The sequence below is a fragment of the Blennius ocellaris genome, assembly GCF_963422515.1.
Source record: "Blennius ocellaris genome assembly, chromosome: 22".
NCBI classification, from domain to species: domain Eukaryota; kingdom Metazoa; phylum Chordata; class Actinopteri; order Blenniiformes; family Blenniidae; genus Blennius; species Blennius ocellaris.
In genome coordinates this window covers 15,395,420-15,411,638 of record NC_137671.1, presented here as the reverse complement: position 1 = coordinate 15,411,638, position 16,219 = coordinate 15,395,420, and the positions used below count along the sequence as shown (strand labels likewise).

Genomic DNA, 16,219 nt, shown 5'->3' with positions numbered 1-16,219 from the left:
CAGAAATCCAAGCGGCAAAGGCAAAAATAAATCACCACACCCTTTAACGTAGAAATAGGTGAAGAAAGAAATTGTCCACAGGAAACAAATCCACTCCAAAGTGATTCTAACATTGTCCCTCTCTCATGTGTCACAACATAATGTATTCAGTGTTTTATCTTCATTAAATGTGACAGTAGTAGGTGCAGGGGTGTCCAAGCTTTTTCCGCTCCCTCGTTTCTCCGTTGGCGTCGGAGAAGTGACACTTTTTTCGGACATCTTTGTATTTCAGCCCACGTGATGACAAGCAGAGCTGCTTTAACGTCCACAACAGTCCCATATTCTCTATTTCTCTGCTTTTTTTTCATTCTTTTTTTTAGTTTTGCTAGTTCCTGATGTGAAGATTATCATGGACCCCTCTGCATTACAGGAGCCGCACACTTGGTCCTTCAACAAGAGAAATCCTCCTGCACACATCAGTAGGGTCAATACTCGTCCTTCCTGCACAAAGTCCAGGAGATTTACTGTCGTTTACATTGGATGCAGTGAGCCAGAGGCTTCTGCTCCACTTGGATTAAATGACCAGACGTCCAGTGAGGGTAAATGCTGTGCCGTTTCCCAGCAACGATATGAGACTATGTTATTTGTGGACTGATGAAAGCGCTCCCACTCAGAACCAGGGACAAACAAGAAAAGAGAAAAGGAGAGCTTCACCCCATTGCATTGATTATACAAAATTGGTTGATTTGATTACTGTCCATACGAAAAAACATACATTTGAACCTGAACCTGGCTCTGGACAATCCATGGCTATAAACCCGAGTGTGTGATTAGCTAACATCCATTCTCACATGGTCAGTTGGGATATGGAAACTCTTTGGCTTTTGGCCAAACAATCTCCCTACAACCAAATGCACGGTGTCCTTGGTCCCAATAACACAGTTTCATGGGTTTGTTGGCGTCGACCAGCACGGCATCGCAGGGTAAAAGTGGCGACCCCTCCTCTATCAGGACGGTGTAGAACTCTTTTGTCTTGCGAGACGGAGGTTCAATGCACATGCAAGGCGCGTTGGTGACCCAGTGGAGGACCGGAGGAGGGTCCAGCTCCTCCTGCAGCCTCGACAGTAGAGGCAGAGTGATCATCCGGACCGGGTTGACCAGCTCCTCTTCTTCTCCTTCCTCATTCAATCCATCGTCCATGTCCAAGGCTACATCACCATCCTTGCTGCCTTCTTCATGTTTCCAGTCATCTTCTTCTTCCTCCTCTTCTCCATCTGTTTGGTTGTTATTGTTCTTTCTGATGAAGACCACTGGAACTGTTTTCTCTCCCCAAAAAGCACACCACCCGTCGCGTTCCTCCCAGAGAATCTCGCAACGGATCTGTGACGACAAGAAGAGCAGGTCATTTTGGTCCCGTTTCCACGTTTCAACATCGACGTCGTTTTTTTTTTCAGTTTTCATTTCACAAAAGTTCTGAAAACCATGTCCGTTTCCATGGAAATGTCGGAAACTCTCAAAACCACATAGTGTTCTTTTTGGGCCACTAGTGGGTGCTGTTGCTTGTTTTTGCATTGAAACCACACACACACACACACACACACACACACACACACACACACACACACACACACACACACACACACACACACAGTTGCTATGGTGACTGTCCACTAGGAGCCCCAGGAGAATCTGAAGTGGGACTCATGAGGAGGCAAACATTGTTCTTATCGTCCATCTACTGAGCATGTGCAGAAGAACTATTGACTTCGGCCGCAGAGCACACGCACAGTGACACATCTACAAGGGACGGGGCCCGAGTGTTCTTTAATAGTTTCAGTGGCTCTGAGCACCGTCGTCGTGGAAACAAACAACCAAGACGCACTGAAAGCTTTGCGTTTTCCCTGTGAGTGACTCCTCAGCTGTACTTACGTAAAATAACATGACGAAGTAGCCGATGAAAAACAGAGAGAAGAGGGCCGTAGGAACAGCTGTGATGGTTATCTGAAGAGAGCGGAGAAGTGAAACACTGAGTGCGCTCCGTTCTCAAACTCTTTCCTTGTCTCTTCATGACTTCAATAGAAGCATCATCCAACAGGCATTTCCATTAGCGTTGCAAAGAACCGACATTAGATAATGTCACATGCTGCTGACTAAAACTGAAAACGCATACGGGAATAAATGTGACGTCTTACCCAGATGATTGTGACGATCCAAAACGGGGAGCTGCGTTTATTGACAAGCGACAACACAGGTGGAAGACAAGGCTGCAAACACAAAAAAAACACACAAAAAAACACAAAAAAACCTTAGTTAACATCAAAATTCTCATGTTCAATTATGTCAAATCTTCAAAACTTGATGGAACTCTTAAAAATTCAGTTCCCCAGCTTATTGTGTTAAACATTATGAAGTGTTGCTTTAATGGATGAAAAGTTACTTGAAAATAAAAAAGGAAAAAAGTCACAAAGAAGTGCTTTGTTGGGTCTAAAGCGTTTTAAAAACTTTAGCAATGACATTGACCTGTTTATATTTTGTACATTTTGCAGATAAAACTCCTGTTTTGTCTTGTAAGGGGTGACATTTTAAATAACAATTCTATAAGTTTGCACTAACAGCAACCTGGTGTTTTTTTTTAATATTAGTGTCAATATAATGTATTGGAGGTTTATTAAACAGATGAGAAAAGTAGCAATCTTTGTTTTAATATTGTTTTTTTCAAGGTAACTTAGAACAAAAGCATCCACACACATTGTGCTTCTGTTTGAGCCTTTTCATTTCAACTTTTGTTATATTATTTTGTTAACTTATTGATATTCTAGCTTCACTCACACCGCCTGTACAAACTCTGTAACGTGTTTCTGAGACGAGTCGTCGTTTGGCAGAATTTCACCTTGTCATGAACGGAGTTGCTCCCAACCGAGATCTGAAACGCAGCAGCAAACATTACATTCAGGATTCAAACATGCACGACGTACTTTTACTACTCTCACAGTTCAGTTCCGTCGGGGAAAGTTACTCACACATCCAGACACGGCGTCCTCGCCGTCGCACAGGCAGCAGGCTGGAACCGAACCCCTCCAGTCCTGGTGGCTTACAAAGCCACAACATCTGAACTGAGGACACACACACACACACACACACATATATCACATATGTTGACAGCATGTTGCTCAGGCTCAAAGTGCAGCTTCCTTACCTCCGTCTGCCAGCGGTGAAGATTTGTGATGATGTCACAGCCACTGATCGTTTTTGTCTGTTTGCCATCATCAAGCATCCGATCCAAGTATCTTTGCTTAAATGCGTTTACCTCCTGGAGGCGGAGCAAGAAAAACTCATTATCAAGTGACATGTCCGCATATGCTAATGAAAACCAACAGTCTATGTGGTAAACTCACTGTGGTTAAAGAGGGTAAAAAGCAGGCTTGTGGAAGGAGTTGACCTCCACATTACAAGTTGCATGATATCTGTGTATGATATCATGATATCATGATATCTGTGTATGATATCATGATATCTGTGTGTGATATCATGATATCATGATATCTGTGTATGATATCATGATATCTGTGTATGATATCATGATATCTGTGTGTGATATCATGATATCATGATATCTGTGTATGATATCATGATATCTGTGTATGATATCATGATATCATGATATCTAGGCTCCTTTGTCGGCAGAATTAAACTAACCCAGGTTAGTGCGACCAGCTAGCCTGTCGGCCAGCGGGTATCCAAAACACTTTAGTCCAGTTTCATCTCGAGCGGGACTGGTAAAGTCGGGCCATAATAACCCTTAAATTTAGACTTTTTGTCATGGCGCAGAGCATACATGATGGAAATGTTAGATTTTTGGGAAAAAACAAACAACCCCCCCCCCCCCCCCACCCACCCACCCACCCCCCCCAAAAAAAACCTGAAAATGACAACAATGTCAACGTAAAGTCAATTTTAATGAGACTTTATGAGACAAAATACAGTGAATGTCCAAAGAGCTGTTGCATTATGGGTGTTTTTATAAACTCACCCTGACAGCATGGATCTGAGGTTAATGCTAGTGTGTTTAAATACCATATGAATACATGAGTTGAAGTGTCAAATGTGAAAATGTATTTCAAAGTGATCAAGTAGTTTATGTGATGGAAATAATTGTAATCCCCTTTTAAAAGCTCCTTCCACACATCAAATCTGCATGAGTTGTCAGGACCTCCTTTTACTATCGTGAAAATTAAAAAGCCTACCTCGTTCTCTTTGTTGTGGAGAATCACCCAAGACCAAGTCATGCCAATTACCAGGACGATGCTCACAGCCACAACCTGCACAAGAGAGCCACGGAGTGGTTTCAAGCTTTACGCTCCTCCCTTGTCGAGGATACGCCGAACATCCAGTCAGTGGTCCACATACCATAAGATAGTGACCACGTCTCCTCCAAATCTCAAACAGGACCAAGGCACACACCAGCAGATTGAAGCTGGACCACCAGCATACGAGTGTGGCTTCATTTTGCACCCTGGGTACAAACTGCAAGGTCAGATCACTGTTAGCATCTGTTGTTTTTCATGATGGCGCTCAACCTCACTCAACGTTGGAGCAGAACAACCAAACATGTCATTCAGGATTCATGTTGCCAGATAATCAACAGCCAAAAGTCAGCATTTATAGCAGTGTTTTTCAACCACTGTGCCGCGGCACACTGGTGTTCCGCGAGGTATAGTCAGGTGTGCCGTGGGAAAGTATCCAATTTCAGTGTGTTGCAGAGTAATCATGTATAAATACTCTTCACCACTAGAGGGCAGCACAGAACTTTGCCAGTGAAATGGAAAGTGACAGACGTCAGTGTGGTTAATCTCCACCTCCTGCTCCCATCTTGTATCAAAGTACTGTGTCAGTGACGGTGACGGAGAAGTTTTTGAAAAGGAAGAATAGATAGCAAAAGGCATTGATTCAACGTTGGATTTTGGTCAGATTGGTTATTTTTGGTTGAGGTTGAAAAAGCGATGTTGTTTCAATGTTTAATTACAGTTACTATTTCAACAATTGAAGAATTGTCATTGATTTGACATTGTTTAGATGTTGCATTTTCAATGTTGAATTTCCCTACATTGATATGACATTGTTTAGATGTTGCATTTTCAATGTTGAATATCTCTACATTGATGTGACATGGTTTCAATGTGGGCTGCTGATACTTTTTATTATTGTTATTACTTATGGCTTAAAAGGCCGAGAAATGACGCTGAGACAAATGGAGGGCAGATTCTGATGACTGTGACTCACCAGGTACAACTGACATGAATTTAATGTCCGGTCCAGAAGTGCCTTAAAATCAAGGTCAACTTTCACAAGGTTGAACTTTGATATGGTATACTTTTGCAAATCTTGCAATTATTCTACTCAAATTAGAGTATCATTATATTTTTGTATTGCGCATTGCATCATAGTCAAAAGGAGCTGTATACTTAATCCGTATTTGATGAGATGTGTCAACACAACCATATGCATTGGAAAATCTATAGCGGTTTATGGCTTTGAGTGATACATTAATTTAATATAGACTGTATAATTAACATATTATGATATGCCATGTATTTGATCCATATTCCAGAAACAAAATGTGTGATTAGATATGGCCATATCTATTTTGAAGTTCGTCAGTATGTTCTATTAAGCCGGCTTAATAGAACATACTGACGAACTTCAAAATGTTTACTGTATACAATATTTTGTCTTCATGTCACATAGTGGGTTCGTATTTGACCAGATATGGTGCATATCAACAAAAACATGCTTTAGGGACGTCCACATTCTAGACCGAATCCAAAAACAGATATTTAGGGATTCTGGATATTTTCACCCATACGGAACACCAAATCGAAATATTATTCATATCATTTTATAATATATTTTCTTCATGATGTGGTTTATATTTGACCAGGCTCCATTTGCTGGCAATGAAAATCTCATGAGATCAAGGCAGTAGCAGTTTTAGGCAGCTGCTCCACCTACTGAGGCGCCTGCACACCTCAGAGCATCTGGTACATGGCCCTCCATGAGGACCACAAACTATACATTTGGTGTAAAATCATTTGTCCTGTAAAATTGTTCAGTTCAAAGATTCAACACACACACACACACACACACACACACACACACACACACACACACACACACACACACACACACACACACACACACACACACACACACACACACACACACACACACACACACACACGGGTTCACATTGTGCTTCGCAGACGGCTGGACACTGTCTGGAGATTGCAGCTTAATGTCGCCGCCCCGCGATGTTCATTATCGTGAGAACGCACGTGATCTCGCCATGCGCGCTTTGCATTGTGGGTAGAATCAGGTGTGATCGCTGCGGGAGAAGAGGTCTCGTTGCTGCGAAGGAATTGTTGCGCGCGGTCACAGCATCATTTCGGAAGGTAAGAGGATATTTCATTGTCAGCATTTCAGCATAATAATAGTCTTGAGTCACCGTGTAACATTAAGGTTAAATACTTGTCATGAGCGTATTTGCTTGCAAAGTTTTATTGCCCGGTTTCATTAAAAAAAAAAAAAAAGGTAGGAGCGATGTGCTGTTCGCCAGCTAGCTAAACTCGCCCTCGTAACGTAAATCGTAGAAACTCAAACGTTATATGCGGTCGACAACTGTCCCAACTGCTAACGAACACTGTGGTCCCGGTGTCCGGAGAGTTCCGGTGGGAAAGTCGGGTGGGGGGGGGGCGCAACGCCATGGCCATGCAGACGAGCAAGCCACGTGGCTTAACACACCGCAATGCTCGTCTGCATGGCCATGGCGTAGGCCGCGGGTGGTTCATGATGGCGGCCATGCTCCACTCTGGACTCACTTCGTTTCATAACATGAACGAAAATATCCCCACTTCTGTTGCCCAGTGTTCTCCATATTTCCTAAAGTAGTTTGGGTTTCATTGTAGGAGTTTAGCCGTCTGGGTATCTTTATTGGCTTTTAATTTGTGATTGTTCTGACGGGAAGATGGAGGATCCATGCGCAGTCGGCAGCTCAGGCCATGCGGCCCTACTTTGTTGGAGCACGTGGGAAGAAGGGTGTAGGGCCACACTTTGCACGGCCTAAAGTGCGGCCCTACTTTGTTAGTGCACGTGCAGCCAAATGTTTGACCGCATGGCCCGAGCTGCCGGCTGTGATGGATCCTCCATCTTGAGCAATGCAAAGTGAGTCCAGAATGGGGCCATCAGCATGAACCACCCGCGACCTGCATGAAGTCAGCAGACGAGGCAGCGAATATGTTCAGGCTTTTAAGCTGCTCTGTCAGCAGTGTCATGTATATATACACATGGACATACAAATATAAAATATGTATGTGTTCATATTTGTTTTCCTCTCTTTACAGTTTTACAAGAGGACTCCTGTACATTAAACTTGGCCAAGTAATAGCAGCACCTTTCATACCATATTGTTCGAACCCGTTTTATTATTTGCTTTACATATAGTGAATGTATTTTTAGATTTATTCAGATTAGAACTTGTAGCTTTTAACATGGGTTAGGGTTAGGGTTTTAACAAGTCTAGTCGTTCTGTATTTGATGTGATTAATCGGTAGGCAGGTTTCTGAACTGTCCAATGCTCTTGAGACAGATTAGACATAAATGGTGGCATTTTTTGTACGAGCATTAGTGTGGATATATTATATGAAGGTGAGGTGGTCCTTTACGGTTGCCTGAAAATCAGTAGCACGTAAAAGGTCACTGGACATTTGTCACTTTTGAATGGAGCGTGCATTGCTGCTTTTATAACAAGTACCGTGTTTCCTTCTTTCTTTCTCACAGCGGCTGCTCGTCAGTTTTACCGGAGGCTCACTGAAAAGCAGTACGAGGGCGCAATGCAGAAGCGGCTGCGCTATGCACCTGAGAGGAGTGGTGGCGTGGCAAGGAATGAGAGGCCACAGAACTGACGCGTTCCATGGGGACTAAATGCTGATGTTCGCCCCCTTGTCTCCCCACCCCTACCTCATGTTGAGTTGTCCTTTTTTTTCCACAACTGTGGATTTTTGGTTTTAATAAAACTCATTTTACTGATATCCTCTGCACCTGAGTCCTGCTTCCAGTCCCAGCCTGACAGCAAGTAAAGCAACTGTTCTCAACCTTGGTTTCCTTAAAAAAAAAAAAATAAATCTGCAAGCACTCTACTTATTTTCAAATATTTACCTTTTAATGGCATAATTATAATCAATTTTGGAGTATGTACATTGAAGTCTGTATAAACTGTTTGAGAGCCACTGCTGTACGCATACTTAATGAACCACTTCAGAATGTTTCACCCTTCCCCTGTATTTTATGATTGTAAGAAATAATCACATGATTCTATTTGGTTTTAAAGTTCTGCAGTTGCTCCAAACTTGGTTTTCCAGCAGTGACATCACTTGCCTTCAGTGCAGTGATGTCACTACTGGATGACTTTGGCATGACCCCTGTGGAACTTCACTAAATGGAGATTAAAGTGATTATTTTGGCTTTATTTGACACACAAAAAAATAAAGGAATGTTAAAAGTGCTGAAATGGCCTTTTAATAGTAATTTATCAATGTTGATAACATGGTTGAAACAAGGTTGATTCATCGTTGGGGTTCATTGAAAATTCAACATTATTTCAATGTTGATAATAACATGGTTGAAACAAGGTTGATTCATCGTCGGAGTTCATTGAAAATTCAACATTATTTCAATGTTGATCATAGCGAGCAAACTCAATGTTGCTTCAATGTTCTGACAACATTGATCTCACTCTTCAGCCTGACGGAATTTCAATATTGATTCAATAACTGTTTGCTATCTGGGTGTGAACCAGGATCTCAGCTCTTCATCCAATCAGGTCCAGGTTTCACACTGAGGGAGTAAATATTAAAAAAAGAAATTGGGAAATACTTTTTTGTGTATTTATTTGATTCCTGTTGATAAAACTTTGATGAGAATGACTTTATATTGTTAATAGAGGCTACAGAGTTTCACATTTTAACATATTCGGGTGGTGGTGTGCCTCCAGATTTTTCCAAAGAAAAAAGTGTTCCTTGGCTCAAAGGTTGAAAAACACAGATTTCTAGGATAATTAAGTAGAGTCCCTGAAGCAACCTGGTTTTCCTTCAGACTGGACTCGAGGAAGAACTCTTACTGAACTGCCTGTGTTCAATCATAGTGGATTTAAGTAGTGCAGGTGTTGTTTCACCTCGAGAAAGTCTCCACACTGGACGCTCTGGTCGCCCAGGAGGTGTCCCGTCGCCGTCAGGATGGTCACCACCGCACACCAGACCTGGAGAACCACATTTTCACAATTGATTTTTTCCCAATGGTTCAGTGAGCAAAAGCTGCAGCGCCAATCATGAATACAAAAGCCATCACACTGATGATAAAATGACACAAGCCTCTCAGGAACATGCAATCCACTTGCAGCTTTTGCACCTGTGCCACAGTGTTTGGATTCACGTGAGCTTTTGCACGCGTATTGTAGAGATGGAATCATGTCGCCGTTTATCAGGCGGCAGCTTTGTCACATTTGCAGCCATTTTTGCAGCTTCTATTGCCGTGTTGTAGCTTTTCGTGTTCATGTTGTGACTTTTGCAATCATGTGTCTTGTGTCGCTCCGTCCCAGTTGCTACTTCTGTCATCATAATTTGGAATCACATTGAGGGATTTGATTTTTGTTTGGGTTTTTTTTTTTTGCAGCTTTTACAATCAAATTGCCGCTTTTGCAGTTTAATTGTGTTGATGTGCCACTTTCCTTTATTTTACAGCTTCTGCAATCCTGCTGTGGCTTTTCCAATCATGTTTTAATGCGGCCGCTTGAGCAATTCTGTCACTTACTTCTGCAACCCTATTAGAGATTTTACCACCATGCTGTGGCTTTTACAAATGTATTGCAGCATTTTAATACATTTCTTTCTTTCTACTTTGTGTCTATATTGTCTGCTTTTGCAATCGTGGTGTTTTTGCCATTGCATTGAGACGTGGAGGGAAACTGACCTGCAACAGAAGCTTAAAGAACTGCTCAGCTAAACGGGAGCAAAATGACTTATACCAGCTAATAGAGCTGAAACAAGTAAAAAAAAAACAATTCAAAATAGCTACAACGACTGAAATGGTGAAAAGAAATGTCTAAATCATCCAAATATGACTGCAACTGGCAATATTAGTAAACAAATAGAATAGTCTTATTGTCATTATATGTCACATATACCAAGGTGATTTACAGGTGCTGCTGTCTTTGTGCACCAATATAAAGTAGAAAACAAATTAACATAAATATGTGAACATAAAAGGTGTAAAGAAAATAGACAAATTATACAAAAAAGAGGCAACATGAAACAGGATTTTAGAAATATTCTGCTTTGCAGGACATTTCTCACCCGGACCCCTCATGGTTCAGTATGAACTCTCCCGTTCACCAACAAGCAGGTCAATGGTTGTTTAATAATAATCAACAATAGAGGACAACTTCTAAAACCGCTCAAAACCACGAACTGAAGCCATTTAAACTGCTAAAATGACTCAAACAAATACAACTGGTAAACCTAGAAGTGAGGGAGGTTGGGCTTGACAATGACAACACACTGCAGATACAGTCTGAAGAGGATTTTCACTGTCCTGTGAAAATCCTCTTCATCTCTTCACTGAACATACTGGAATCAACTCTGAAGCAACTAGTGTCAACCAGGACAGTGTGGACAGCCTCACAACATCAGCCAGGACAGTGTGGACAGCCTCACCCCATCAACCAGGACAGTGTGGACAGCCTCACCCCATCAGCCAGGACAGTGTGGACAACCTCACCACATCAACCAGGACAGTGTGGACAGCCTCACCCCATCAGCCAGGACAGTGTGGACAACCTCACCACATCAACCAGGACAGTGTGGACAGCCTCACCCCATCAGCCAGGACAGTGTGGACAGCCTCACCCCATCAGCCACCACCAGGGCTGTTCCGACCCATAACGCGCTGCTGGGCTTCCTCCAAAAGCTCCTCTTGTCCTCTGTGTCAGCCGACATGTCCTGGCTGTCCTTCGTCCAGCTGCTCCACACTGACATGGCGCTCAGAAACTCACTGGCCTGTTTGTGCAGCAGAGACCGACTGACGCTCCTCCAGCTGTGCTTCCGGTCCGCAGCTGCTCTTTACAACTCCGGTCAGCCAGCCGTCCCGAGTTTCCCCGCCCTCAAGCAAGTGACGTCAGTGGGAAAATCCAATATGGCGGCGTTGTGGTCGTCGCCATCTTGAAATCCTAACCTCTGGAATGCCCTCCCCCTCCCTGTTAGACAAGCCCCCTCACTGTCCACTTTTAAAACTCGTCTTGAAACCCATTTTTATTCTTTGGCTTTAACCTCAGCGTGATACTCTGCTCTGGTTTTAGTGCCTTCGTTTTTTATTGTTTTAACCATTTATGTTTTGTTTATTGTTTTACCATCTTATTGGTTTTATTGTTTTAATGTTTTCATTTTGCCTCTTATATTTTTATTTCAATGTACAGCACTTTGTCTCAGCTACGGCCGGTTAAAGCGCTTTATAAATAAAGTTGAGTTGAGTTGAAATGGCGCAGGGTGGAGGTATGACCGGAAATTATGCAAATTGACGCACAGGAAGTGGAGTAAATAGAAGCAACATACAGGAAGTGATGTCAGTGGGAAAATCCAAGATGGCGGTGTTGCGGGCGCCGCCATACTAATTTACCGGTCACCACCATCTTGAAATGGTGCAAGGCGGAAGTATGACCGGAAATGACGCAAATTGGCGCACTGGAAGTGACGTTACCAGAAGTGTAATACCAAAAGCGGAGGGAATTACGTTTATGGAGGCTGACCCACAGTCAGTTACGTTCCGACCGAACATGCAGGAAGTTACGTAGACGACATAAACACTTGGGAAGTGACATGGCGGGACCCACTCACCGGATATGAGGCCTTGTGAAAACTTACTCCAGTAACTTTTGATGTGTTAAGAGACGAATGTGCCGACATTTAACTGCACCAGTAATCATATACTGTATTAATGGATGTATGCAACGTGCTTGCTGCTGTGTTTTTATCCCAGATATATATATATATATATATATACATACATACAGCATCTATATATAATTTTGAAAACCTAGAGCTTGACTCTGCTCCTGGACATTACCATAAAGTTCAGAATACGAGCGACCATAAAAATCTCGGAGCGACTCACTTCACCATACAGAAACGAGGGACGGCTGGCTTGACTCCTCTCTAAAATGTGGCCTGGGTGCTATTTCTTTAAGTTTATCACAGCTGTTTTGTTACATCTCCTTTCAGTCGCGAGTTAATAAATTGATTCTGTCTTTGAGGTCCATAATGATCTCTGTATGGGCATGTTTCTTGATATTATAAGCAGTTCGTTTCTCGATGAACACATCAGCAGTGACACGATATTATTGAGAAAGGTGACTGTACCAAAGGATCTATCCAAATTGTTTGAAGCAAACTACACCTGTTTAAATAAGACATTAGTAGACGACATAAGACGATGGAATTTGATCCCTTTCCTCAGCCGACACTCACGAATAGAGTCCATTAAAATGAATGTCTTGCCCAGACTACTATATTTGTTTCAGACATTACCTATACAAATTGATCAAAACCAATTGAATGAGTGGGACAAAATGATATCCCGTTACATATGGAGTGGAAAGAGGCCAAGGATCAACTTCAAAACAATGCAATTGGCTAAAGAAAGAGGAGGACAGGGAGTACCATCCCTACAAAGTATTACCGGGCAGCACAGATTAAGACGATTATCAACTGGTGCGATGTGTCTTACAGCGCTCAATGGAAGACTATTGAGGAGAAAACCTTCCCCCTCCCAATTCAAGCTACTCTTGCAGACCCAGACATTAAAAAATATATAGACACAGCAGGCAACCCTTGGGTTAAATGCACTCTCTCCGTATGGGAAAAGGTAGTGAGAGAGTATAAATTGGGTAAAGATATAGCAACTTCAAGCCAAACAAATTGGATTCACGTTTTAAAATCTGGTGTTCCAAAAGAATAACAATAATAAATAAATTGATAGAAAATGGAAAATTAATTACTTTTGAGATAGTCAAACAGAAATCTAATTTAGAAAAACAGGATTTTTATAGATATCTCCAAATATGGCATTACATAGACAAAAACATCAAAATAACATCTGAGACAAATAAGGATTTGATAAAAATGTTTATAAATGCATATGATGGAAACACCAATAAGAAAATTATTTCAAGTTTGTATACATGTCTAACAAACATTAAGCCCCACTCAACTACATATGTCAAGGCGTTGTGGGAGAAAGAAAGAGGAGTAAATATATCAGAAGATGAATGGACTTTGATATGTAAATCTCAGTGCAAATGTTCTGCTTCTACAAGATAGAGAATTCGGGTGGAAAACCACAATTAGGTATTTTATCACTCCATCTCAGAATCACTACGACGGAAACACCCTGCCTGCTGGAGACGATGTGGAAATCAACGTGCAAACCTCACACATATTTTGTGGGACTGCCCCTTCATCAAACAATACTGGACGGACATTCATGGAACACTGCAGGAAATTCTTAACTGTACATTTGCCTTTGAAATGAAAACTATGTTTTTTGGATGTGTACCACAGAACTGGGGAAAAAAAGATAAGTGTTTGTTTAGGGCAAAACAACTATAACTAAGAAATGGTTATCCTTGGACATACCAACTTTAACATTATGGTGGGAAACCACAGTGGAAATCTATAGGATGGAAGAGTTGACTGCTTTGGTTCATGATAAGCATGGCTGGTTTGACGCATGTTGGGGTAAGTGGGCGACACACACCAATGCAAAAAGGCCCAATTACATACTCAGAATGTAGACTAAAGTTAGTCTTTCTTGTCTCTCTCTCATCTTTATTGTTGTTATCTTTTCTTTAATTGAGAATTAATTGTTATCTACTGGTCACTCCCTGTTCTACAATGTTCTGTATGTTTTATTGTGTCAAAATCAAAGAACTCATAAATAAAGAATAAAAAAAAAAAGAGAGAGAGAAAGGTGACTGTATTTCTAATGAGGTACATCGTTTAACTCTTTTGTGAACCATTGGTTTAGATTTAAAGTTATTATGGCACTGTTTCACCCGTCAGGCCCACTAAAGATGAACTGAGGCTGAATGTGTCTCCTGAAGTGTTACACAGCTCTGGTGTGAATGGACTCAAGCCCTTGAGCCACTTCTTACTTCTCCCACTTGATGGCGCCACTACACAAATAAAAAAAACCCAACCCTGCAGGCTCTTCAGCTTTTTGAGCCATGGTGGTCACACGTCAGGTTATTTATGTCTAAGAAGCCATTAAGCAATGCTTAGTAATGATTGTAACTCAGATTTCAAATCGTAAAAAATGTTAATCATGTGAATCATGTGTGATGAAGAAAGACTTGTCTGTCTTTCTTCATCAGCAGGATTTCTGTGAGGGTAGACTGTGTCTCACCACCACACATGTTGCACAAACACCCACCAAGCTCTAAAGTGATCAACCCAGTGTCACACACTTTATTTACTTTAAATCCCACCATGGCGACTTCTGCTTTTGCTTGTGTCTTCAATATTGTTGTTGATTGTGATGTCACACTGACCCAAGCTGGAAAATCTTACATATTTACACACTCAACTATGTTTCACGTGCTCTGCTTGGGCTGGCAATTCGTTAATTTAATTACAGAATAGAATCCAGGTTTGATAAACGAGCAGTTTTACAATTGAAAGCTAATCTGTGTTTGTACATCCAAGTTGATTTGAGTGAAGTGAAGAGACTAATGTAAAACTAAGCCTCACATTGACTTCCATTCATTTCCTGCAGACTCACTCTGTCACAAAAACCTCAAGTCTATATTTCAGTGTAATCTGAGATCAAAGTATGTGCTGGGATTTTAAAGTATAGGAGTTTAAATTTAGTCCAGGTTTCTATTAAAGTGTTGGAAACTGAGGAAAAGCCAACAGTGAGCCGTCGGGCCCCCATGACATCGTATCGCCCCGAGACATTTCCACTTCAGGCGCTGACGCTTTGATTCATAGGCTTCGGTGACGGTGGGATATAATGTCCGTGAAAGCCACGGGCGGGATATGTTTGGCATTGTTTTCATACCCTTTAGTGCCCCGCCTCCGGCCCCGTGGGGGCATTTCTGTCACCCTGGGATGGAAACCCTCATCCAGTGAGACATCAGCTGGAGGAAAGCATCTGCAGTCTTTTTCATTCCTCCTTCACTCTGCTCACCTGGTGCGTTCATTTATAATGCTTCATATGTCACTGTTCAAGCACACAACGGAGGGGGAATGGTGCGGTTGTGTAACATGCAACTGAGTCATTCTTCCACCCTGGGGGCAGACATTTTCACCCTACTTACCGCAACAGGCAGGTTCACGTTCGCTCTCTCCCTCTCTCTCTCCCTCTCCCTCTCTCTCTCCCGCTCTCTCTCCCTCTCCCTCTCTCTCTCTCCCTCTCTCTCTCCCTCTCCCTCTCCCTCTCCCTCTCTCTCTCCCTCTCTCTCTCCCTCTCCCTCTCTCTCTCCCTCTCCCTCTCTCTCTCCCTCTCTCTCTCTCTCTCTCGGCATGTGTCCCCAGTGCAGACATACACATCTTGACATGTTCTCAAACATGCATGCATGTTCATACTTCCACTGCACTGAAGGTACAACTGTGAGACAGAGTCAAAAAATAAGAGAGAGAGAGAGAGAGAGAGAGCAGAAGCGTCCGGGATCAAAAGGCATGACGACGTGTGTGTGTGTGTGTGTGTGTGTGTGTGTGTGTGTGTGTGTGTGTGTGTGTGTGTGTGTGTGTGTGTGTGTGTGTGTGTGTGTGTGTGGGAGCCTCCCTACCTACTCAGGGTTATGCACGGGCTTGTTACAGCAACATTCCTCCACTCAGCTGCTTCTGAACGGCACATTCCAGAAACAGAGGAGGGGAAAGGAAGAGAGGAAGTATAGAAAGAAGGAAGGAGGGGGGGACATAACAGGGGGGCTGTGTGAGAGGGGAAGCATAAGAGAGCGAGAAGCAAGACATGCTGTGGAGATGATGTTGAGAGGAAATTGCTCACGGAAGTCGGGGGTCAGAATAATATGATATGTAATCGATCCTGGCAGTCAAATTTGGACGCCCCCCCCCCCTACCAGTAGAGGTCAAAGGTCAGGGTCAGATACAGTACACAGCAACCAGAGTTGTGCTGACTA

General features: G+C 42.5%; 1 protein-coding gene across 1 annotated transcript; it reads right to left on the bottom strand.

The window, feature by feature from the left end:
* Positions 1-34: 34 nt before the first annotated feature.
* Positions 35-11,045, bottom strand: LOC308146771 (uncharacterized protein). The gene is made up of 10 exons (XM_080518692.1): positions 10,935-11,045; positions 9,206-9,289; positions 4,387-4,503; positions 4,224-4,298; positions 3,176-3,289; positions 3,000-3,092; positions 2,870-2,902; positions 2,172-2,243; positions 1,909-1,980; positions 35-1,359 (listed from the first exon to the last, which is right to left on the bottom strand). Exons 1-10 carry the CDS (start codon positions 11,022-11,024, stop codon positions 835-837), a joined length of 1,275 nt encoding a protein of 424 aa, XP_080374818.1. The 5' UTR covers positions 11,025-11,045; the 3' UTR covers positions 35-834.
* Between the last annotated feature and the right edge of the window lie 5,174 nt (positions 11,046-16,219).